Raw genomic sequence first — 26,631 nt, forward strand, 5'->3', positions numbered from 1 at the left:
TTGCCATATTCCAGGCAGAGAAGACGGCCACTCAGCGGCTGCGGAGCACAAGTGCATTGCGCTCACAGGGACAGATGTCTGTCCAAGTCTCTGAGGCCCTATTCTAGTCTCTGCCGAGCGTGAGACTTCCTGCTCCAGCGTGTCAGGGTTACACGCTGTGTTCTGCTGACTGTCTGGGCCCCCATCTGCGGCCACCATCTGTCTTAGATCTTGAGCTCGCAGGGCAGAGAGCTGGGCCATGTCTGGGCCACTCTCCCTGGAGAATCCAGTCATCCCCCACTGCTTAAAGATCCTGCACACCATCAGCTGTCAACGGGACAGGGTCCAGGTCTGCGGGAGTGGCGGGTGTCCTGAGAGGGCTGGGACCCTTCACTAGCACCCAGGCCCTCATCTACTTCCACAGAAGGGCCACTGTCCTCTGTGCCTACGGCTTCCTCCCCATTCCTGTCAAAGCTCAGCTGAACAGCCACTTACTACTATGCGCCAGGCTTCGGGCGAGGTGCGGGGCACTTGGGGAAGTCTGTGACCTGGTCCAGGAGGTTTCTGCCAGGCTAGTAGCTGCTGTGGCGGAGTCGATACTGAGAAATGGCTTTCCTTCAGACACTGTTAGCAAGAGGCACTGTGGGTTTGCTGAGCTCGTAAAAACCAGTTTAGGGCAACAATTCTAACCCCGTTCTGAGAATTAAATGTTACTTATAAAGGGATGGCATAGCCCCTGGATAAAGATGCCCAAGGAATGTTCATCCCCTCCCCCGCTTCCCATCTTCCTTTGCCACTTGAACATCAGGGTCTCCCCCTTCCTTATCTCCCAGCCTGCCTGCCCCTCCACTTGCCCAGCACCCCACTGTCCATGAGAGCTGCACGCGTCAGTCTGATCAGGACTGCAACATTGGGCACTTTCCTTTGCTGGAGAGAACAATACAACCTCTCTCCCTGTCTTTTCATCTCATATTAAATGATATACAAAATTGGTATTCTGGAGCGGAACCAATCCGATAGAAGCAGCTCAGCGTTTACTCGGGCCGGCTCACAAATGCATGCCCGTAAATAGCGAAGCACGGAGCAATGGGATGAATCTAGGCCTGGGGGCTGCGGCTTCATTGGAATTCCCACGGTCGTTTCTCTCCACGTGTCCCTGCGCAAGTCGCTTCTCTTCGGAGGCCTGGGGCCCCGGGATGTGCAAGTTTTGGTGTCATTACTCACTGTGCTTCGGGCTCCTCTCGCTTTAGTCTCTTCTTCCCTAGTTCTGGAGCTCAGCAGCCTCTCCAGCCAGGGGGTGCCCAGGGTGGGTAGAGCCTGTGGACAGCCCCAGCAGGCCAGGCCTACAACAAAAACTTAGAACACAGCACAAGAAGAACGCAATTGGACGGCAATGGAGGATAGGAGGATAGAAAGATGTGGTCAGTCCTGACCCAGAGAAGGGGCTGTGCACCCAAAGGGGCATCTGAGATTTTCCTCACCCAGAACGTTTCCAAGCCAGGGGCTGACCTCTGCTGTTCCCACCATCTCTCCCCTCTCCCTGGGCTCCTCCCACAGCTCAAACTCTTGGGTCTCCACTCAGGCAATCTGCCCTTTGAGTCCATGTGGCCACCTGCGTGTCTGCAGCACAGAAGATCTCCGAAGGGATGGGCTGAAGAGAGAAGGAAGGAGGCAGGCTTGGGATTCAGACAGACCCAAGGTTCAAGGTTTGGCTCCTTTTTTGGAGATCACTGAGAAGGGGCACCCTGCTCCCCGGAGGGCCACTGAGTTTGAATCCACTTGCTTTCAGGCCAACACCTGTTGGCCAAGACCGTTCCTGTAAAGGGACTCCAAGTCCCAGCCTTTTCTTTCTTGAGGGGTTGAGGACAATCACCTCATGACCCCTCCAGGGAAAGCATGCTGTGCAGACTCCCTCGCCAGGAGCTGCGGACTGCCGGGTGGAGGAGTTGCCATAGATGGCCCACAGCCGTCGCCGGGGCCTTGTGGTAAGCTCAGAGCAGGCGGGCTCGGGACTGAGCCAAGTCCAGGCTGCGGGCTGCAGCACGGGCCACAAATCCAGTATCTCCAGGATCCTCGCTGGCTCCGGTTGCGACTTGGGAGGCTTTAGCAGGTCAGGAGCAAGCTGGCCAAGGGGGTCCAGAGAGGAGCCAAGGTTGGCCTGAGGTACCACAAGGCAGTAGGGCTGGCACTGAAGAACCAGTTGCAGTTGGATGGGACGTAGTTCCCAGAACCCTCGGCTGCCTCAACCGGCTGGTGCCAGGGCTGGGGGGAGAAGGATGCCACATCTTCCTGTCTGCTCTCAAGGGCCTCTCCCAACCTGAAGCTGCAGTTCCTCTGAGCCTATCCTTGCACTGACGGTGGGGCTGAGCCAGTGAGGCCTACCGTGGTCCAGGGCTCTGGCTTCCGCATCTCCCTCTTCAAAATGTCACCTAATGCTGTTCCCTGGTCCCTGACTCCCTCTCCCCAACTCAGGAAGGACAGGCAGAGGTTTTCTCAGTATTCGACCCTCCAAGAACAAGACGGGGCCCAGTCCCGGCCAACAGCCTTCTGCAGTTTTCGCTGATTCTGGCCTGGAGGCAGAACAGGTGGGAGGTGGCTCTGCAGATGCAGAACCCATCCCTTCCACCTGAGGGCCTGGTGGAATCGAGCCCCTGACCAGAACGGAAGCCAGGCGGCTGCATCCAGCTGGCCCGCCCTCCCACCCCGGCTCCAGGAGGGTAGTCCAAACTTCCAGAGCCCCGAGTGACACAGCAATAAGGGTGGGTAGTGCCCAGCATTTAAAAAATGAAATTAAACAGAAAATATCAGAGTATGTTGCACATGAGCTAAATTCTATTCTGTGACATATGTATTGGGTTGAGATGTTAAGTGTTCCTCACTGTGGGCTGCCATCAAACAAAAAAATATATATTTGGGGCGCCTGGATGGCTCAGTCAGTAGAGCATGCAACTCTAGATCTTGGGGTCATGAGTCTGAGCCCCATGTTAGGTGGAGAGATTACTTAAAATTTTTTAGTATTTATTTTTTGAGAGAGAGAGAGAGAGAGAACACGTGTGGGATCTGGGATGGGGGCAGAAGCAGAGAGCTTCTATATTCTGAAGCACGAAGCCCAACGAGGGGCTTGATCTCAGGACTCTGAGATCATGACCTGAGGCAACATTAAGAGTCAGACACTTGACCGACTGAGCCACCCAGGAGCCCCTTAAAATTATTATTTTTTTTAAATATTGCTGTTGAAGACCTGGAACCAGCTACGCAGGCTCCCCGGCTGGCCCTGCTCAGCTCTGATCTGCTGCTCAATCCCAACTTCCTCCTCGGGTCTCACATCTGAGGTCCTCACCACCACCAGTGCGGCCCTACCCCTTCCCCTCCTGGACTCCATGCTTCAACAGACCAAACTACTTTTCTTTCGACAGGCCCTAGGCTTACCGAGGGGCCGGTTCTCACGGTGCCAAGTAAGCACACACATGTGACAAGGCACGAGGTAAGGGAGACGTGTACAGAGTGATGTGACAGTCCAGCAACAGGCAGGCTGCAGGGGATACCTGAGCTGAGTTCTTAAAGACGGTCAGCCGGCCAAGGCAAGTGAACAGCATCCGCAAAGGCCCGGAGGTGTGAGAGTGTGGGCCTGCGGGGAGAGGTGTCAGAGGGGCAAACATGCACTATGCGAAAAGCACAGGAAGTGTGAAGGACCCTGTCTGGCAAACCCCCACCCCTGCTCATTCTCTTCAATTCTGCCAGCTTCCAAAGCCCATCTCAGCTTCATTTCCCCAACTCCTCAGGGACTCCGGCTTGCTCTTACAGAAGTTACCAGCTCCCAGCTTTCATTTATTACATTTAGCTTAATTATAACCTTCCTTAAAGCAGGAGCCGAGTCTGATGTACTTTCCCCTCCCACAGCACCTAGCCCAGCATATTCTGAAGAGAAGGCTCTCAGGGTGTTGCGAGTAGTGGCACGAGGCTTGCGGAACCGCCAGAGCAGCGCAGCGTGCGAGCACCCGCCTAACCACGCGGCACGTTCACAGCTGGGACCCGACGCAGTCCGCACGAGGGGCTCTCCTGCTACCTCGCTCTGGACCCACTTGTGTCTGGTTACTGTGGGACGAGGAGCAGGGGTGTCACGCAGTCAACGCGTTCTGAGTCTAGATGTAAAGAACCAATGGCTCCTGAAATTAGTTTGTGAGGAAAGACCCTCCTTTGCATGTTTTGCAGTGGCATGCCCTTCTGAGCACGGAGCCAGGCTGAAGGGCTCAGGTGTGGCTCTAGAACAGGTTCCTTCTAGAGCAGGCCAAGAGCCTCACCGGGGACCTTCTATATCCTGCAAACGTCTCTCCAGGGGCCCCTGTAACATGGAGGCAGCATGTAGAACACCCTCTGCCTTCTACTTTTTTCAGTTGTCAACAGCTTCACATCTCCCACCCCCTCCAAGCCTCACAGCAGCTTGAGGCGGCCAAGGCAGAGGGGGCCATTCCTGCCTGTCCGTCAGGACACCGAGGGACAGGAAGACAGAGCTGGCGAGGGCTGGGGTAGGGCGGGCCTTTCATTTCCTCATCTGTAAAGACGGCACGGTCAGATCGAAGTGAAGCTGTGCCCCCACCTCCCTACCGAAGTCCCCCTGGCCCGGGACTGCAGAGGCAAGGCGGGTCTCCAGCTGGTCTCCAGACTTCTAAGGCTAGCCGTGAGGGAGTCAGCTGGGAACCTCACCCACACGGCAGTCTGCCCAACGACGGCTCTGAGACTCCACCTCACAAAATTTTCAAGCTCGTAGTCCCTCCCCATTCGATCCTGCTCCACCTACCAGTTACCAAATCTCTCTGGGACTCAGTTTCCTCATCTGTAAAATCAGTGAGATTCCCCTACCTTGTCTACACTGAGGCTGTGAAGCAACGAAGCTGAAACTTCCCTCCGAAGCACCAGCTCTAGAGCCCCTTCCCGTTGCTGATACTGCGCCCCGTGCCCCACAGTGGCAGGTGCCCGGAGGCTACTGAGGGCTGAGGTTACCCCAGTTCTCTGGCTAGGCACTTCCCTCTAGACCAGCCAGCCAGCCAGTCGCTCTCTGACCCCTTCACACCATGGGGGTCTCCTGCCCAGTGCCACACACACACACACACACACCCCTTTGCTGACTCCAGCCTGTCTCGGGCCCCTGCCGAGCAACCCCAGCACAATAGGGCTCTTGTATTCCCTACCCCCACCAGGTCCCAGCCTCTGGCAGGTTCCCCCAACCCACCCGCAGAGCTCCACAGCAGCCAGAGTCCCTCACCACTCCCTCCTTAACCCTCTTCTCCCTGCAACCTCTCCGCTCTCTCCACCCTCACCCCTTCCAAAGAGCTGCAGTCCCAGGCTCTCCTCACCCCTGATTCAGGGTGCCAGGCTGTATTCACAAGCCCACCCAGGTCCGACCCAGGTCGCAGCTCCCTCCTGCAGCTGTGGACCCTTCAAGTAAAAGAAAAACGTGCTAAGTTAATTCACAATAAGGTACCGGTGAGTTGATATGTATTTTAAAGAAGGCCAAGGGTGAAAAGCTTTGCCCAAAGGAGTGAATGATTCTTGAACGTACTGGTAGATCCCAAGGCTCCCGTATAAGGGATGTGTGTTGTACGGGCACTCCCGAGGTTCCCCATAAAGGAGCGTACGCGTGACACTGGTCCTAAGACAGCCCAGAGCTTAAGACAGATTTTTATCCCTAACACAGAAAACAAAACCAAGTTGTCTCTGTTTCCAGCTGGGTGAGTTTTAGACAAGACCTGACCGCCACCCTCTCCACCTGCCCCACCCTGATAGTTAGGTCAGCAGGACTTGTGACCTCAGTGCTCAAGCCACCTGGGAGACAGACTGGGGGAGAGGGCGCTGAGAACGTGAATTTCTAACAAGTTCCAGGTGATGCTGATGCCGCTGGCCTGGGAACTACACTGGCCTAGAAGATGCTCCTCCCAGATTCAGCCAGAAGCAGTCGTGGATCCAGGTAAGAGGAGACTGCTGACCTCATAGGACAAAGGTTGATAGGGAATCTCAAGCCAAAGGGGAAGGCTCCTGTGAGGTCTGCATCACTTCCCCGGGGCCAAAGGATCTCCTGACCACCTGGCAAGTAGAAGGGCTCTGAATCTCCACCAGCAAACTTGGGGGGTTCAGGCCCAGCAATCCTATTTACTGGATCTTGTGATCTTTCTGTGAAGCACACGTTTTGATTCCTCTCTCATGTGCCAGGCACTTTATTATACCTACTATTTCCACTCCTTACAACCATGCAAGGAGCGATCCCTGAAGCTTGCAGAAGTAGATTCTGAGCCAGACCTACTTCTAAAGCCCAGGCTCTTAACTTCCAGGTGATTCTGCCTTAAGAAATGACAACAGAACAGCTAATTTTAGGAAGCAGAGACTCCCCATACCTCAACTAGTGTGTGCACCACGTCTCTCCCCCACTTACCCTGGGGCTGATTTCAATTACAGATAGAGCGAGCTTGGGCATGTAGAATGATGAGTAAGTGGGACGGGGGAGGGGCAGAGATTCTCAGAAAGCAAAACTCACCAAGGTGGGTCAAGCGAGGAGCTTACTTCTAGCTCTAGGATTCTGGGAGATGACTATGTTTAAAGAGAATTATTTTCTAAGTTAAGAAACACAGGAGCTCCTTGCTTGCTCATCTTCTCAGCTGAAGGCAAACCTGTCCACACAGCGCTAGAGGAAGGAGGGCGGCAAACCCTCTAAGGCAGGGAGCAGGTGTGCCCGGGTCAGCCACAGAAGTGGGGTGCACACGGCTCTCAAGAGCAAGTCTCCACGTAAAGCTGCCCATCGTCGGATGTAGAAGGCAGAGCCCAATTCCTGCTCATCAAAGACCTGTATTCCTTCCCTTCCTGGGGCCCAGAGCTTTCACCCCTGGATCGTGAGCTGACGGTTGGGCCTTCCCTATCCTGCTCCCTGCAGTCTTCCCACCCACAAGCATTAGTTATTGGCACATCGGAGGTACAAAATCAACACGCTGCCAACATGCCTTCAACGTCCACCGGGACGCAGTCAGCTGTAGGATTTCCCTACGTACCCGCCCCTAGATGCTCAGAGCCCCGTTTGAAGCTGAAGAACTAGAGTAAAATCAAGAGGCTGGGAGATTCACTTCTTAAAACTTATTTTAATATCCTGCCCCCCACCCCAAGTTGGGAAAGTCGAAAACAGTCTGGCTGGGTTTAATTACAAATTAATACACATTTTTTGTCATAGTGTAAAGTAAATCAATTGTGGCAATAAGGGATTGTCCTTGGAAAAAGTGAAACCCATATTAACAAAATATGTCATGGAAGAACCCCACTTAGTGATTTCATTGGCTACTTAAAAATCTAGAAGAGGTCAGCATTCTGCATGTTCTCTGAGGCTAGTCCATGTAGGGAAAGAGGCCTTGCCCAAACCCAAGCAAGCCCAGTCAGCTCCAACCAGGCCCTAGACCCAAGGGAAGCGAGGAGAGAGGGCATACCTTCTTCAGGATGAGGGCAGAAAAGGTAGATCAACAAAGTCCTGCGGCTCCACTTACAAGCCCGTGGGGAGGAGGAGGCAGGAAGTTAGAGGGAAGGCTTAAAGATGCAGCATTCTTTCAACCTTAAAAAAAGAAAAGTTTGGGGAAAAAAAAAAAAAGGTCTCGCAAGATCACTGAATAAGAGAACACAAGGAACAGGACTTAATACTCCGAGTCAGTCTCGACGCCTCCATCTCTTCACGTGTGCACACACCATCCCTCCAGGGCGCTCAGCCTGTGAGACCCTGAGGGACTCTCTGCTTAACAGCTTGAAAGTCACGGTTAAAAAGGTACCACGCACGTGTATTAACACTTGCGATAAAATGGAAATCTGGAAAAAAAATGTATCTGTGGTAACTTGGAAAGCTGGGGGCTCCGAGGGCTCCAGGGCTGACTTCCTCCCATTCAGAGTTCCGCAAGACAGTACCTACCCGACACTGTCTCTCCATCTGGGATCACTCCATCTTCCCCTAAGAGCACCTGGCACTGAGGGCTGTGGGGCAGGGCAGGGCCACAAAACCAACACAGGTGCCAGCAAAAGCATCACCAGTGACATTTCTCACGCGTGAGAGAAAGACTAGAGTCATGTGAGAGCTCTCTACCCTTCCTGACTTCCTTCCCCCTGCCCAGGGAGCTCGCACGCCTGAATGCTGCATCTTTAAATATTTCTGGCTGAGCCCTCTTGCCACATATGTCAGTAACATTCCAAGCTGGCTACCACATGCTCAGGCTCTGGCCTCCTCCCCTCTACTGTCGAGCGCTCTGCTGTTTGAAGGGCACGGTGGGGCCACGCATCTCCCATTTCAGCTCCATGTTCAGTTGATCACACATCTCAGAAATAACCAAATGTTTAAAAAAAAAAAAAAAGTTCCAAAAGAATGTTCATATTCAAAATACCTATCTCCCTGCAATTCTTTTTTAACTCCACTTGATCTACTGAAGTGAGTCAGACAAAGCCTGTGTGCACACGCACACACAGACGCACACACCAGCACACACCCACAAAACTGAGAGGGCTGGAGGTCGTTTCCTGCCAAAAGATCTAACAGAGGAAAGCTTATGAGCTGATCAAGTTTTAATATCGTGGTTAACAAGAAAGGTACACCAGTCAGCAAGCACAGAGACCGTGGGGAGGACCTCCCGCGTCCTCATTTGGCTCCCCGGCCCATTTTCTGCCTACCTCTGGAAGAGTTTTTGATAGTTACTACATTCAGAGAATCCAAGAGGACTGCATGGACAGATGAACCTTTATTTAAAAAAATAGCACTTCAAATAAATTAAAAGGGACAACCGTCAAGTGTTCAAATTGTGAAGGAAGAGTTGAAAACCTAGAGACTCCAAGCTGCGGGCTTCTAACCTCGTTCTTTGTCCGACGGCAAAGCCCCACACACCTCAGTCCTCCCACTTGACGCTTTCCCTGCTGAGTTGAGGGAAGCGATTGCAAACAGGAGACCAGACGGAGGAGAAAGCTGCATCTGACTGGAATGAACATTGCCACGTACTTGCTAATACGGGTTTCACTTTATGACCAAATGTATTCTTCCAAAAATAAAAAAAGGGGGGGGGAGGGAAGCTGCATGTTTTTAAAAATTGAAATTATTTAGGGATAAAACACTAACTCTAGTGCCTTTAACGGGCAATAGCAACTTTTTTCCTCCGAAGTCAAACACCATCCCCAGCTGAGCCTTTGTGCTACAAGCTTTTCAGGAGATGTTACCTAAACTTTATTAAAAGAAAAGAACAAGTTTAAATATAGACACTGGACTAGCCCAGTCTGTATTTTCAAGTCCACATTCTTCATCTGAAGCACTGCATCAGGGACCCCCCTGAGTCTGCATGTTTTCAAGTTCACAGTACATGGAACCAGTTTTTCTTTTTAATTTTTTCCTCACTCAGAGCAGCCACACGCAGTGGCCGTTGACGCCGGAACCTCGGGCGGGGCCTTTTCCTACGAGGCCTGGCCAGAGCTGCCCAAGGTTTCTCCTCAATGAGAATCGATGCTGTCATGCTCTATGGATGGGAAAAAAGCAAGAAAATAAAAGCACCTGGTACAGGTTTCATGAGATCCATTCGGATTCGCTATGTCCCCAACCCGCTGCTGAATGCCATTTGTCCACTCTGTGTGTGCTGAACAGTTCGCGGCCTAGGAGTGGGTCTCAATTCGAAGAACTGTTATTGGACGCCCCCGAGGTCGACGCGATAGCAGCTCCAGCAGGGCTACTCGTGGAGACTGACTTTCGGATGTGAGGCAGCAGGTAGGGGTCACAGGCCAGCTGCTGGACATCGATGCGGTCCTCCTTTCGGTAGGCTAAGCATCGTCGAATAAACGCCTGAAAGGAAAGGTTCTTGAAGAAGCTTGAGGCAGATAATCGTGGCGCTCCCAGAGGGAACCCTGAGGCTCTGTAGTGGCTGCCAGGGTCCAGGCCCGGAGCAAACGTCTTCTACAGAGCAGGGGCTCAGGGCCCTTTCCGGAAATCACCGGCACACCCCGACAGGACCAGGCAAGGAGACGCACGGGCAGCAGCACCTCTCTCTGGCCATGGACTACTTCCTGGAAGGAGGCAGCCAAGCCATTCCTGAGGGGCAATGGGGCATGACCTGACCTCCAGATACCCCTGCCCCAGAGCACAAAGACCAACACCAAAACCACTCTCTCTGCCTCGGCCGGCCTCCCCAGGCACGTGTACCTTACAGTCTTGCGTGTACAAACCATGGCCTCATGTGCACTTTCTACTTCCTGAGGAAGTGAAAACGGTGATGACAAGCCACCACCACAGGCAGGGTGAGGAGACCCACACTTACTAACACTACAGTGTGTCACAGAGTGGTAAATGCTTCCCCTGTGTATCTCATTCTTCCTCGAAATGATCAGGGACACACCTCAGTAGTAAAGGAAACCCTGAACAGGGCTTGTCTCCCCAAGAGTACCGCAGACATAGAATCATACCATGAGTTGGGTTTCATTCGGAATCCTAATTTACTACGAACATGGAAGTTTCCTTGTGCTAGGTACGAAGGCCTACACAGGCTCAGTTTCTACAATTCTTATCACAAAGGCCCTTAAACAGATGATCTGTCTTCTACTTCATAACCAGATAGTTCTATTTAATCAGAGTCTTGTAATTATTTTAAATAAATGAAATGATTTTTAAGAATCTAGAATGTCATTATTACCACCCTCAGGCCATACTTTATATTCGGGTGATGACAATGTCGCAATGTAGGTCCATCAACTGTAACAAACGTCCCACTCTGGTGCAGGATGCTGACTGCGGGGAAGGCTGTGCCTGTGTAGACACAGGGAATACCTGGAAACTCTTTACTTTCTGCTCAGTATTGCTGAGTCTAAAACTGCTCTAAAAAATATAGTCTAACAAAGTCTATTAAAAAAAAAACCACACACACCTAAAACATGAGATATAATGATTTTCTTTTTTCCGTGTTTAATTAATAAACAAAAGTATAGCAACAATCCTGGTTTTCCAAAATCAAAAACACCTATAGGTAGCTGCCTGATTCAAGTATTTGGAAGAGAAGAATAAATTCACAGAAATACACTTAATAATCCTTGGCCTTTAAAAACGAACCTTTCTTAGTGAGATGTGAAACAGGAGTTAAATGGGTTACCTCGGGTTGGCTAGGATAGTTACTGGTCAAGTAATTCCACCTTGCATTTTCTCTCTACACAGCCGCCAGGGCACGCTTTTGAAACAGCAATCAGATCACACAGCTGCCCTGAGCGTCTCCCATCTCAGTTCCCCAGCTGTCCTGCTGCCTCTCCTACTGACCACCCTCCCCTCTGCCCCGCCTGCTCCGCGGATCTCCTAAGCTTACACTTAACAGCTCAGCTTCACGCACTCCTCTGCGTAGAAGATTCTTCTCCCAAATCTACACACGGCTCCCACCTTCACACCATTCAAGACTGCTCAACAGGTCCCTCCATCACTGAGGCTGTCCCTGACCAGGCCATCAAAAAAGGAGTTCCCGCCCCTCCGTCTTCTTACTTGAATTTATTTTTCACCATCTGAGATGAATCTGTTGCTAGTTATTGTCGGTCTCACAGTTATTGACAATATCACAATAACTACAGTTATTGTCTGTAGTCCATTGCTACACACTCGCCATTCCCTCTCTACGACCTGGACAGTGCCTAGTACTCACCAGGCACCCTGAGTACCTGTTGTAGGAGGAGAGCGGGAGAACAGGGTGGGGGCTGGAGAAGTACACATTCCGAAGGTAGGAGGAGGAGGTTTTGAATGGTTCCTTTTATACTGATAATCCATCCACTATTACCCAGAGAAATAATACAGAAAGCAAAGCAGTCATTTCCTGCTGGCCAACGGGTCACAACTTACCTTTGCTTCTGGTGTTACTACTGGCTTTGGCGGGAACTGCACTTCAGTAGCTTTAAGAATAGTATTTTCTTGTAAAATGTCTTGCTGGGACTGGTTGTGGCCAAAAGGCTATCATACAAAAAAACGAAACAAACAAAGGTGGGCCTCTGGTTAAAATTAAAGAGAACACAATTCAAAACCATAGGGAAGGGAAAGAAGACATGCCTCAGTGAGAATTGCTAGAAAGAACTTTGGAGATGGTCTCCTCTCTCTTTTTATAGGTGAGGGGTGGAAAGGCTCAGAACTTAAGTAACATGCTCACAGGGCACCATCAAGGTTAAGGCAGAGCTGGGACTGGAAGCAGCATCTGCCATATCACAACACCTCTGTTCAGCTTTGCTTACAGCCAAGAAAAATAACATTCCAGCAGGAACCAGCAACTTCTTCTACTCTGATACCTGTAGGCTTAGTAATACATACATGCACCACCAGCAGACCCAAGACACAGGTAAAGAGAGATGGAAAAGGAAATAAAAGAGAAGGAGTAAGTACAAGGTGGGGGCGGGGGGAGAGCTGGGGCTATTTAAGGGCTTCATCTGTGCCCCAACGTGCCATTTTCTTTTCTTTTCTCGCCCCCCCCCCCAAGATTTTATTTATCTGAGAGCAAGCATGTGCACGCATAAGAGCACATGGTGGGGGGGGGCAGCGCAGAGGGGAGGGGGGGGGGGGGGGGCTCCACCTCATGACCCTGATATCATGACCTGAGCCAAAATCAAGAGTCAGACGCTTAACCGACTGCACCACCCAGGAACCCCAATTTTCTAATAAATTCTTAAAATATAAGTTCAAGTCTAGTGTCATCTCTACAGCACTTGTACATAAGCTCTACCAACACTATCAGCAGCACTTCCACATTATCAGAGAGTATAAACAATAATTAACTCCTCTGGGGGCGCCTGCCTGGCTCAGTCAGTAGAGCACGTAACTCTTGATTTCAGGGTTGTGGGTTCAAGCCCCATGTTGGGTGTAGAGATTACCTAAAAATAATAATAATTAACCCATACAGGCTGGTTCTGAATAGTTTCCCCATATTAGAGAGGTAAGATAAAGAAACAAAGACCAAGGAGAAGTTAAAGAAGAAGGTGAAATCTGAACAAAGAGCTTGGTCTGGGGATTGTAATAAAAATACTGAGAGTCCAGGGGAGTTGCAGAACTCCCAAATGGACTTATACCCACAACCTACACTGTCGGGACCACTGACAAACTTCAGTTATTTGTAAGACACTGACAGCAAAAATATAAGCATATACGCACTGGATCCTAGTATGTATGTTTATTAATAAGGCTCATAAGGAAAACACAAATGTGAAAATTCATTAGGTATAGTCTACTACCTAGGTTATTATGCGTCCAAATGATCTAGCACCTTGATCCAGAGGTAACAATGAATATGTCGTAACACCACACCTCCCCAGGGGTGTACAGAAAACAGAAAATAGAAAGCATGCTTTTATTAATAACAGCTTTAACTAATGGGGTGGCTGGGAATAAAGAGCCCTATAGCTATTTCAAGTTTCAGTTCTTGGGACCTTAAAGAATGGCTCCTGGGACGACTGTATACTTTAAATAAACTATTTCACATAATTCCTTGTATATATTATCAGAAACAAAACATATCCTGGATCTAATTGAAAACAACAAAAATGCATGTTTTCAATAGCCCAGTGGAATTCATTAAGTACTCTAGGGTTGAAAAGTTCTGCTTATGCATAAAGCTTTTATTACTGTCTGTATTTTCTTCAAACCACAACTTTCAGGATTCTATTCTGTATAACCAAATGATTAATTCCAAAATAACTGACACCATGCCAGTCTATACATGCGGCCCAAGACAGACATCAAGCCACCACATCTGACCTTCTTCCTTACCTTCCTTCCATAAAGACACTGGTAGAAGATCACACCCACTGACCAGACGTCAACTTTATTTGAGATCTTTGGTGGCTCTTTCCCAACCACAAAACACTCTGGTGGTAAATACCTGGGACAAAAGGAAAATAAAAATTCTTAGAAAAATGATTGTATAAATTAAGGACATGTACAAAAAGGCAAAGTAGAAGACCTTGTAAGAAATAAAAATATCTGAACTTTAACTGAAATTTTGCCAAAAATGCAACTTGGGCCTAGCCGGGGAAAGTCCGTGAGAAGACACTCTAACTTAAGGAGGCAGTCATGTCCTAAAAGCCTTAAAATACACTTCTCGACTCACTGAGAGAGAGGCAAATATTCCCCCAGCCCAGCATCCTTTCCCAGGGTTGTGCCCTAATACAAGTGTCACTCAACAATTTCCAAAAAGGAGAGACAACACAAAAGAGGTTCACTCCCTTTTACGAGAGCTGCAGCAACAAACATCAAAATGCAACCCAAAGTGGCGCGGGTTTGCTTTCGCACTGGCTAAGAAAGACGACTGTCTCTAGAATAACTATCTGTAAAGTCAAATGAATTCAGGACCCCATATGAATCTCTGAGGGGACAGGCTGTCTGCCTTCTTAAAGTAGCCTGCTTGCAAAATCTGGACTGGGAGTAACTACAACCTATAATAAATGGTGATATTACAGTCCAAATTATCAAAGGTATTTTACATCTCCCACTTGAAGAGTGACCAGGGGCTTACTGGAAGTCTAACAAGTAGGGGAGAAAAAGCCCAACAAACTAGTAGTTAGCACAATTCAATCCTCATCTGAATTCCTTCCCTCCCCACCCACCCCTGGCCTCTGAAAAAGACTAGCTGGGCAGCCAACCACACCAAATTGTATGGTGTGGAAGGTAAGCGCCTCTTGGCATTTAGGAAACCAGACAAATATGCTGCCACTCACTGCCTGGGGCCTTAGCCATGGCGCAGCTGGAAGGCAGCATTCTGAAGATAACAGATCGATTTCTGCAAATTTCATGCTGGTAAAAGCAATTCTGTGAAAAATTCTTTATTTTAGACCCTGCTGTGCTTCTGGTATAAAAATTTAAACTTACAACTTGAAGGGGGCCACAAGAGTTGAGAGGCAGAAAATATTTGATGATGGACTTTTTTCTTTTTTAAAAGAAGTTTAGTCTCACGTTCTTGTTTCTTATTTATTATTTTTAACAGACTTTTTGGGATGATTAAGACCACTGACTTACAATATTATTTCACAATGAAAACTGTTAGCCAAAACATACACTGAACTTATGAAGAGGGAAAAAAAGCAAAGAAACAAAAACACAGGAAAAAGAATAAAAAGAACAGCTCTCCCAAATGCCACTAAAACCTTCCTGAACCCGACTTTTCATGGTTCTTGATTCTTCAACATACACATTCTAAATATGATCTTGGATAAATAAAAAATAGAAATCTGATTCCAAAATGATCATTTTAATGTATTTATAACTCTCTTGTGGCGGTGGCAGAGAAAGACAGAAGTTGTTGAATTTATCCAATGCTGAATAAATATTCAGAGTACAAAAAACCTGAATTAAAAAAAAAAGACATTGCCACTGGATAGTACAAATCTGGAAAATCACTTTCTAGGTCTCAGTTGCCCATGTGTAAATGGAGAAATAAACTAGTTCTTCACTCAAATAATACTGAAAATAATAAGCACTCTAATTCCCTATCAAGGACTTCAGGAGAGAGAAGACAGTTCTTTGACACTGCGCTAAATTGTGTTTAAAAACCAAGTTGCATATCCTGTCACGATAAAAATCGTCATAGAGAAGATTCTCAAGGTCTAGTCTACAGGTCATTTATTTAGTAGTATTCAGGGTGCCTGACTGGCTCAGTCAGTGGAGCACGCGACTTCTTTTTTTTTTTTTTTTAAAGGAGGCTCCACTCGGGTGTGGAGCCTGATGCGGGGCTTGAACTCACAACCCTGAGATCAAGACCTGAGCTGAGATCAAGAGTCAGCCACTTAACCAACTGAGCCACCCAGGCGTTGCAAAGCACACGACTCTTGATCTCAGGGGTGTGCATTCGATCCCCATGTTGGGTGTAGAGATTACTTAAAATCTTAAAATAAAAGTAGTATTCAATGGAGAAGAATTCTACAAATACTGCAACAGCCAAAAATACTGCAAACAGTCACCTAGAATTTGTCGTGTCTTCCCGTCCTGTTTGTATCTCTGAGGACATCACAAGAGGATGACATAGGAGGAGGGTGATTATGACAATGCTTCTACCAACATGGAGACTTTGTAAACTTCACAGGAACCCACGGAATTAATTAACTTTTCTCAGTAGCCTCCCTCTCTACCTCACCTTTTATTATGAAACCAATCTTCAAATATAATCTGAAGTAGAAAGAACAGTAAAATGAACCCCCAAGTAACCATCACCCAGTTTCAATAAATATTAACATGGGGCCAATCTTTGTTCGGATACCTCTTCCCCCCTCCCCCAACAAATTACTTTGAAGCAAATTCCAAACATAATTTTTGTTTAAATTGCAACCACTAAATTTTTAATAGCTCAGCAAATATAGCAATAGGTAGCAACAAGAGAACTAATTTAAATGTTAAAAGGCTTCACTTTTTAAAAGAACAAGCTACCAAACAAAAAGCTAAAATCTAAGTTCTAGTGAATTTATACAGCAGAGGTATAGACCTGTTTCCAGAATTTTCAACAACAGATATTTTTGTATCATTTAGTGACAGGAACACTAACCCACAATAACCACCATAGTAAATAAACACTGTAAATGTAGCTTCTATTTTAAACCTAGAATCTCAAAGTTTTAATTTAGGGACTGATTTTCACTATAGGTACCTTCTAAAAAATAAGGAGCAATGAAAAGTAGAAATTTTGCGTACGTGGTGTTTTTCCCAGGATTTGATGGTTTCTCTAATATACATAACTTACATCTGATCAGATTGATGAGAATAGAGCTCTTCTCGTGGGTTGTGAACGAATTCCCCCTTCTCTGTCTGCTTCCAATCAACACCCTCATTCCCAGGCAGTCACTATTCTGCTAAAGCCCAGGGCCCTCCAGTCTCAAAGATAAGAGATCTGACCAACAGGGGCGCCTGGGTGGCACAGCGGTTAAGCGTCTGCCTTCGGCTCAGGGCATGATCCCGGCGTTATGGGATCGAGCCCCACATCAGGCTCCTCCGCTATGAGCCTGCTTCTTCCTCTCCCACTCCCCATGCTTGTGTTCCCTCTCTCGCTGGCTGTCTCTCTCTGTCGAATAAATAAATAAAATCTTTAAAAAAAAAAAAAAGAGATCTGACCAACAGACCCCGGTGTTTAACAGCATGTGTAACCCCTCCCTCAGGTGCTGCTGGAGGCTTTCTCCACGTTGGAATCACACGTCCAACATGCAGCTTTGTGTTACCACCTCAAAAGTGAAAAGCAAGCTCCATTAACACACCTTTACAATCACAAAGTTAAATGCTTAGGCTGTAGGTATCTTTTACGGTTCTTGCTGTCGAAAGGAATACTAGGCAGAAGTAGGAGAGGTCACAGAGCTAGCCGGGGTAGGGTGGTTGCAGGGAGATGGGTGACAACAGATGGAAGATATGTGGCCCAAAATCTTTTAGAGCATGGCTGAGGAGATGGATAAATTTCCTAGCCACGATGCTTTTCTCCTGTTTAGATTTCAAGGGATGCTGTGGTTCTTTTACATACTCATCTTTCACAACCCCTCAGTTCTCGACAGTCCCCCATCGTCAGGCAACTCCAGAGATGAATCCCTTATCCCATTAATGCATAAGAAGAGACCTGCAATGGGGCACCTGGGGGGCTCAGTCGGTTAAGCGTCTGACTCTTGATCTGGGCTCAGGTCGTGATCTCAGGATTGTGGGACTGAGCCCCGCGTCAGACTCCGCACAGGGTGTGGAGCCGCTTAAGATTCTCTCTCTTCCTCTCTCCCCCCATCTTCTCTCTCCCTCTCTCGGAAAAAGAAAAAGAGAGAGAGAGAGAGAGAGAGAGAGACCTGCATTTGTACCAAAAATAATTTAGGGCCATTCTTTAAATACGCATGAGCAATCTCATTCTCTTCCTACTCCATAGGGCGAGCCCTAGGAAGAAAGACACAACTCCAACGCCTGGCCATACATGACCTCTCTCAATGGTATCCAAAAAAGGAAAGAAAAATTAATTAAATAAAAAAAGTCAAACTGCTGGAAAGACAGTAATATTTGGGGAGGAAAGTCTACTTTGGTTTACAGCATTTTTGCCTAAGACAGGATGTAGACATTAATGATTAATTACCAACACTTCAGTATAGCACAGCCTTATCTCCGCCAGCCATCCTGGCAGATCTCCCGGATACCTACCAGTAAGTACCAGCACCTTGTGACGTTAGCTCCATGCCATCCACTGAATTGTAGCTATCGTCATCCATAATCTTGGAAAGACCAAAATCCGTGATTTTTATCTCTCCACATGCTGTACCATTTACTAAAAGAATATTACCTAAAGAGATGAAAACCTTCGTGAATAAAAAGAGACTTAATTAAGAGAAAAGTTCAAGGTAATAACAGACAAGAAGGGGACAATTGAACTCGAACTCTTGCACGTAATAGCAAACATCTAAATTCCTGGAATAAAATGGTCTGGACTCTGGATGCTGGAGGAGAGTCCTCAGCGCCTGGCTGCAAACTTCCATTTTCCAAGAATCACCTGCTAGATGTGCCAAAACCACCACTATGAGCAGTGGGAAAAAAATAGTAACTCGCCAAAGTAAAATATCACTTGGACAGTTGGTCAAAAATGGTGGGAAAGTTTCATCTGAACTTTCAGTAACGATCTCTAAACAACCCTGTTTAGAACAGTAGTTTCAGGACAAAAAAAACACAACAACCACCACCCAAAAAAACATACAAGGGAATCAAAGCTAGTACCACAGTGCCACCTACAGCTCGTACGCCGGGAGAATGTATTGGACCCCATCACACAATGGCCATCGTTTTAAAAATTACTTTGTTGTAATGAGTTTTTTAGTCATTTGAACTGTATTAGAACATTAAAGAATAGTAAATAGTGAGATTTAATATGCAGCTACCAGGAGAGGAAGGCAGAGTTAACAACTGTGCCCACCAGGCGGTAAATGGGAACCATCTCCCGAGCACCCAAGCCCAGGCGGCGCCAGCTGTCTGCAGGGAACAAACGCAGACTTCTGAACAACAGCCCACGATGCCGACAACAGAAAACAGAGGTAAGGAGTCTAACTGCCCTCTACTGCTCGCTGAGGTCTACCGTACAAAAAGATGAAGAACTGTTGGGGGTTTAATGAAATGGGAGGCACACCTGCAAAATAACTCGTTCATTTGGAGGCACTTATCAGAGAGACTTGGAGGAGAGGAATGGCTCCGTAGGGTGAGTAATGGGAAAACACAAAGCTGAGCCTGCCAGAGCAGTTCCTTCTAAATCGGGCTGACGTCATGACCTGCCCTGGCTCTAAAGACAAGGGCATTGTTTCTCCCGAGCATTTAATCCAACTCCCCATCTCAAGCCCAGGACTGCCGGGCCAGGACTCTGTTCGCACACCTGCCTGGGCACAGCCAGATGCTACTAGGCTTCCAGGCTCCCGCCACATTCTCTAACTTTGTAAAATTACAAGTCACTTTGAAGACCAGAGAAAAGCCATCAATACGGTCACCTAAAAGTTAGACATACCTGGTTTGAGGTCATAGTGTATGATGGGAGGTTTTATTTCATTTAAGTACTTTAAAGCATTCACAATCTGCATGATAATGGACCGGGCCTCTTTCTCCGACATTAATTTGTGCTGTTTCAGGTAGAAGTCCAGATCATTTCCCTCACAGTATTCTAATACTGTACAAAACCTAAAGACAAATATAAACCGACATTTGACTGTGGGAAAGAGCAAGCAGATTAAGACTTCTTACACCAGCCCCAGTGAAAACTTCAGGTAATTAGCTTCTTGCTCTGTTGTTCTTCATTCGTTAAAGTCCAGTTCTATTCTTTATTCAGTAGTAGCTACCCAAGTGGCTGACAGGAAGGAACTGCATTCTCCCCTGGTGAAGAGCCTTCACACCCTCCACGCTGGAATCTGTTGTGCTACAGTTCATCCATGACACACGTCTTAAGTCCAGACTATATGAACACCGACTAGAACTGTATATGTATGTAAGCTAGACACCTTTCCAGAAGGGTCTCCTACACATATCCCTGCCGTGCTCCAGTTCTAAACGAGCATACTGTGGTCAAGGACACAATTCTCAATGCAAACATTTCATATGACCCCGAGGGCTGACAGTAAGACAGAATCTATGGTTCGCCCAGGTCCCAAGAATTGGTTTCAGGTCATGTCTCATGGCACTTTGGCACAATACCGTACTATAATCTCTCCTTGCTAAACACAAGGTGTAAAAGAACTTTTAAAAGCACAGTATTGGGACGCCTGGGTGGCCCAGTTGGTTAAGGGTCTGCCTTCAGCTCAGGTTATGATCCCTTGCACCCCCCCCCCCCCCCCCCCGCTGGCTCCCTGCTCAGTGGGAAGCCTGATTCCTCCCTTCCCTCTGCCTGCTGCTCCCCCTGCTTGTGTGCTCTCCCTGTCAAACAAATGAATAAAATCTTTAAAATAAATAAATAAAAGCACAGTACCTGTGGTTCTAACAAATGTGTTATTACATAGTATGAGTTTCTTCCCTCCACTTGTATCAATACATCATATAGACCCAAATTTAAAACTACATACCATTTGTGGCATTAAGGGTCATGTGTCTATCTTCCAAGGCAGTTATAAACCAAAGTAAGGCTTCCTGAATTTGAGTATTCCTGAGAGATGAAGACCTTTTAAACTATCCTAAGCTGTGATAATGTGGGTGTTATCACTCAGGGTCTAGTCAGGAAATGAAGAACACCCGAGTATTTAAAAGAGAGGTTTTAATTCAGGGCACTGATCACATGGATGATGGAAGAGCTGAGAGGGTAAACTGGCCAGTGAGGCACCCCAGAGATCATCTAGACAGGAAGCCATTAGCACCCTCGGGCCAGAGGGCCAGATGGTGCAACCAGAACTGAGGGTTACCAAGACAGACTGGAGTCACAGTGGGGGGGGGGGGGGGGGGGTGGGTGTGGGTGTGGGTGTGTCTGTCTGTCTGTCTGTCTACCCCCACTATCTTGGTCTCCTGAGCGGCTGAACATAGCTGAACAACTGACTTGGGAGCCTGGTCAACAGCCTTCAAGGGTCTACTCACTGAAGACGCAGAGCAGGGGAAGGGTGAGGAGCAGACCTGAGCACAAACAGGCTCAGGACTAGCGTTATGGCCCCCTGGGCAGTCTGAGGCCTTCAGAAAGCACCGCAGTGAAAGGTGGACACACGCAGTCCTGTGGGATCCCTGAACTGAACAGCTTACATTTCTTATGAAACATACTCGGGCACGCTAGCACCCTATTTGAGGATAAATACCAAAAATTTATAGATTCTCTGATCTGAGACGCAGACTCTCATGCTTAGTCAATGTACTCTTTGACCCAAGTGCAAGCTTAAAATAAAATCTCACTTTAACACCCCAACAACTCTCAGATTTTCTAAAATGATGGTGAAAATTCACCATACACACAATAGGAGGAACAAAATAAACTTAAGAATAGCACACAACCAAGTCAATTCCTCAGATCAGTTAAAAGTGTATACACAATTCAAAATTGCAAATAATCCAAGTCCTATTTATTTTTGAGATCTTTTTTATACTTACATTTTGAGGGGTGGTGGTGGCCGGGGGTGTGGGGGTGGTCTACCTAGTATTCAAATAATTTACTCAAAGCAAAAAGGTAGGGCCACCCTGTGGAGACCTGTTCTCTACCTAGATATCATCCATGCTAACCACGCACTGACTACGCCAGGTTCGAGGGCCACCCTTCTGGAAAGAGTACATCCCTGAGCAGGTGGAAGAAGGGATCGTTCGCATTTCCAAAGGGAATTAAGGTCTCCCCCTTTTGGGAACATTTCTAAATGTGGGACGGTTCTCAGCATAGCAATCCCTGAGACAGCTGCTGTCTGGAATAGGCCAAAATGCCTAGAACCACCCTGCAAGGCGAAGAGGAACACCTGCTGGCCAGACCCTATGGTATGTTCTCCTGACTCAGTTCAGACCCCTACAGAGAAAACGTTTCCAAATGCTGAACTGTTTCTAAACCCCCGGAAAACCCAGAGGTAATGCAGTTCACCTATACCAGGTAATAAGACAATGCCTAAGAGTACTAGGGATCTCAGGCAAGTCCTTTAACTTCCCTGGTCCACAGATTTCCATCTATACAAGTGAGAAGGCTGAACTGAGATCCCTTTAAACCTCCAACCTCCTACATGCCTGTGAGGCTCTATTTCACATGCAGCATCGAGTTATGCCTTCATTTTTGCCACATTCATTCCCATTCTATGATAAAATCACATTGCTGGTCCTTCCTTGAAAGGCCCATCACTGTCCATCAGAATCTGCAGCTGGGGCAGAGACTCTCGGACAGTCCACACTCGGTGGTGCGTGTCAGAGGCAGCTGGCAGCAACTTGTGACAGTTACCAAGAGCTGAGAGTTAAATTTTCAGGAATTTTATAAGCTGGATATTAAGCCACCGGTAGGATGAATGGACAAACAAAAGGTGGTATATTCGTACAATGGAATATATTTGGTCATAAAAAGGAACGAAGTACTGATCCGTGCTACGCTAAGGATGACCCTGAAAACACATCTTGTTAAATGAAAGAAGCCAGTCATAAAAGTCCATATACTATGAGTAATTCAAATGAAAGTCTAGAATAGGAAATCTATAGAGACAAAAAAAAAGATTAGTGGCTGCTTAGGGCTGGGGGCAGGGCGGGGGGGGGATAGGGGAGTGATAGCAAAAAATATGGGGTTTCTTTTTGAGGTTAGTGAAAATGTTCTAAAAATGACTATGGCGATGACTGCACATATGTGTGAACATAGTACGAGCCGTGAATTGTATACAAGGGGTGAGCTATACGGTATTTAAATCCTATCTCAATAAAGCTGGATTTTTTTTTTTTAAGTTAGTAGAGTGAAACTAGACATGCTGAGAAATTCATTATCACAGAAACTGTCGAATACTATGAATTAGCCCTATCCGCTCCCCACCGAGCTGGTTGTTAAACGTTTACCAGCACACCATCACACATCCTGTGGCCAAGAGATGTACTGCTGGCCCCAATGTGAATTCACACAGGATCATCTGCCCAGAAATAAATGCACTTGGTTCCCTCAGAGGGTATTTCCTCGACCCAGATTGAAACTCTATTCCATGAGTAGTCAACACACCACAAGAAACCAGTAGCAACTGCTAAGCTAAAATGGCACAGCACTTACGAGTCAGTGTCCAGTGAAAAGTAATCATACAGCTTAACTATCCTGGGATGATCCAGTTCTTTGTGAATCCGGTATTCCCTACATGCATGCCTGTAAACAAAGTGGAAAATTAACATTTTGTATTTTGGACTGTCTTTCAGACCTCTTCAAGGATACTCCTACATATTCTCTCACTGCTCCCTGTTTCTGCCTGTGCATTCCAGTCAGGTCTGGCTGGCCCTTCTATCCTTCCTCATCCTGTTTTCTCTACTGGTGTCTACTAAGCGGTTGAGAAAATAGCAGGTGCTCAAATATTTGTTGAATGACTAGAAGCCAACCCTTTAGCAACCTTTTATCCCTTTCAAGTTCATTCTATCACAGTCTCACCTGTTTGATATTTATACCCACATATCAAAGCTTTAAAATTATACAGATAGCTTTTTCTCGCCCCTCAAAAGCTGATACTTCATATCTATAAATGTTTATATCCTGGGCTGCATCAAGGAGATCGATTTTGGCACATAAACTCCTTGGGTAAAAGGGTTACAGATTACAGAAGGCAATCAGCAGTGCTTTGTATTTGCTTTAAGGAGTCCTAGCTCCTCACAAAAAGAATTTAAAGGGCTATCAGCTTTACTTTCTTCTAAGAAAATGTGAAATTGATAAGAAATTATGGAACCCAGGGTGCCTGGGTGGCTCAGTCTGTTAAGCATCCAACTCTTGATTTCAGCTCAGATCATGATCTCAGGGTAGTGAGATCAAGCCCCATACTGGGCTCCACACACAGCGAAGAAGCTGCTTGGGATTCTCTCTCTCTCTCTGCCCCTCCCCCTCGGTGCATGCCTGCGTGCGTGTGTGCATGTGAATGCATTTTATCTCTCTCTCTCAAATAAGCAAATCTTTTAAAAAAGGAAATCACTGAACCCCAGTTTTCCTGGAATGAGAGTTTACATATACGTATTAACATTTTTTTTTAGTGCTTTTCCTATTTGAAATGATTTAATAAGATTAGGAACAAAAACAAACTATATAATCTCACGTATTCGTTGAATTTTAAAAGAATTACAGAGCAAGTTTATTCAATATAATTACCAATAATTTTTGAAGTATTTAATTCTTATTTAAAAAGAGAGCAACAGAAAATTTTTATTTTTTAAGTAAGCTACCACCATTTAGTTTGGGGCATTTTCTTATAAGGCAAGAGTCAGAAAAGAGAAACTTTCCAGAGTATGGTAAATAAAACTAAGTTGATGTTTTCTGAAATTGGTATATTCCAGTATATCAAAGATACACAGAAAGTACTCAACTAAAGAAAAGCTGAGGAGACAACCAGGGCAAGGAGGAGAGAGGAACAGGAATATAAAAGTAATTAAACATGTTTTTCCCTGATGGAAACTGTGCTTGACAAAGCTTATTTTTCAAGCTGCCACTTTTGGCGATTTTTTTGCTTCTTCTGACATTCATCATCTTTATGTCTTTCTGAAAAAGACTTGCCAGCACTTAGGCAGAGCAGTGTCAGGACACCCACTATACTGGGACCTGGAAACCTGGCCCTGAGTCCCAGCTCTGCGATGTCGCTTCTCTGGGCTTCCCCGTGGCTGCGCAGGACTGGAGGTTTCAAAGGCTGCTTCCTGGAAATCCAGGCCTCCAGAGACCCGGTGCAGACGCTGAGCAAATGTAGCTGTGGCCCAACCCCTCATCCCACCTAAGCAGCGTCACACCTGTCCTTTCCAAATATTAAGATTCCATGTAATATTTCATTCAGTAAAATTAAAGTGATGCTGTTAACAAAAACCCAGTTTAGAAAGCTAGGGACTAACTAGATAACCATTCAAGTCATTTCTTACACTAGCACACTAAAACTGTATACTTCTCTGCCATTGTTTTAACTTTTTAATTTTGTCATACATTTCAGAGCAGAGACCAATTTCTGTGTCAAGGTACAGAAAATACAGGAAACTAAAGGAGGCAAGCATTAAGAACCAAAGGAAGGGTCATTCGAAGTCCTGGTCAACCAAGGGCATTTGCTGTGATCGGTGAAAGCATTCCCTCCACATCATGTCGGGCTCTAAGCCCACTTCTCGTGCTTCATCAGGCAAGCCAATGGCTCTGCCGCGTCCCTCAGATGCTCAACTTTTAATTTAACCCAAGGGTTGAATGCACTGAATACAGAGCCCTGAATCAGAAACTGGAAGAAATGTATCCACTAAGGTGTCAGTTTTTTACTCTCTTGTAAGTGGATATATACTTAGACTTCCAAAATGATTCTGTCCTAAAAACTTACAAGAGTATCATACACAAGAGTATACTAATTCAGATACGATTATTTCTGTGGACAGCTTTATATGAAACGTTTCCTACTGTGGAGTTTTTAATATGTTATTTGGGGGAGTTAAATCTTGTAATACGAATGCTTTAATAATGCAAAAGTAAAATAATCGATTTGCTTTTTGTTTGTGAGGGAAGGAGAGGAAAGGAGGTGCAGAAGAGAACTCAAAATTAAACAAAACAACAACCTTTGAGATCTTCCTTTTTACCCAAATGTCTTGATTCCAGATGGGACTGGGAAGCCACTCCCACGACAGGAAAAGCAATCAAAGACATTACTATGCAGAAGAATAGTAGCATTTTCATATTTTATACTGTTACCACAACACTCAAGTGTACCTCTTTTTAGTTTAATACTGAATTTTTAAAGCACTCTCTAAAATCTGTTATGTGCTTGATATAAGCCTTCTTTAAGTTCAAAGGAGTTAATGACATTTTGCTAATTCACTATTATCTATATAGCCTGTTCTCATCAGTATGATTTCATATCAAGCAAAATCTTTCAAAGCAAGGTGGAGATACTTAAGAATTTCTCCCCAGGCGTGAATGGAAGTCACAAGAACTCTGCATACGCACTCCCCTGCAGATATGGCTCCACAGAAGATCCCTGGGTGCTATGATTCCCACCTCCAGTGAGGAAACAAAGGGGTAGGCACCACTGCGAGCCTGGAGCTGGACCAGTCAAGAGCTTAGAAAAATGAGACAACCTCTTCATTTGCTCTACGATTCTGCCTGGTAGAGGAATGTGAGATAGATCCCCCATCTCTCCCCGCTAGCACTTGAAACAGCTTGCCGAATGTGTCACGGAGGTACACGGTCCCGGCTGCAATCCCTCACTGTTGCAAAGGGCTAAGGCAAGCAGCACCCCCCGCCCTACAGTTACTACAGTGTTCCTTACCAGAGTTCTCTTTCGGGCCAGCCTAAAGGCTGGACACAGACCAGGCAAAGTATGGGTAAATCCCGGCACAGGAACCATTTTCTCAAGGCTGACCAAGGCTGGCCCCTCATGAAGTCAGAGTGGTCAACGCACACACGTAAGATAGAGAACAGGCTCCAAGGACAGCTCAAGAGCATTTTTAAAGAGAAGCACGTATAGTTCCAACAGCCTTATGCACTCTGAGAGTCTCAATATAATGGGGACATTTCCCATTTCTAACTGGTCAGAACGACATGTGGTTTCCTTCCCTGGAGTGCT

The 26,631-nt window shown here is 46.7% G+C and overlaps 1 protein-coding gene across 3 annotated transcripts in view; it reads right to left on the reverse strand.

The window, feature by feature from the left end:
• Window positions 1-8,710: 8,710 nt before the first annotated feature.
• The window catches only part of TLK2 (tousled like kinase 2), a 105,798-nt gene continuing 87,877 nt past the window's right edge, over window positions 8,711-26,631 (reverse strand). For all 3 annotated transcript variants that reach the window (XM_040640431.1, XM_008693583.2, XM_008693585.2), the window contains 6 exons: window positions 23,130-23,219; window positions 19,461-19,630; window positions 18,119-18,257; window positions 13,745-13,856; window positions 11,837-11,944; window positions 8,711-9,811 (listed from right to left, as the gene is read on the reverse strand). In XM_040640431.1, coding sequence (XP_040496365.1) covers window positions 9,638-9,811; window positions 11,837-11,944; window positions 13,745-13,856; window positions 18,119-18,257; window positions 19,461-19,630; window positions 23,130-23,219 — 793 coding nt within the window. In that variant the 3' untranslated portion in view covers window positions 8,711-9,637. The remainder of the gene's footprint in view (window positions 9,812-11,836; window positions 11,945-13,744; window positions 13,857-18,118; window positions 18,258-19,460; window positions 19,631-23,129; window positions 23,220-26,631) is intronic.

This window comes from Ursus maritimus, unplaced genomic scaffold (genome assembly GCF_017311325.1).
Source record: "Ursus maritimus isolate PB19 unplaced genomic scaffold, ASM1731132v1 scaffold_24, whole genome shotgun sequence".
Lineage (NCBI taxonomy): Eukaryota > Metazoa > Chordata > Mammalia > Carnivora > Ursidae > Ursus > Ursus maritimus.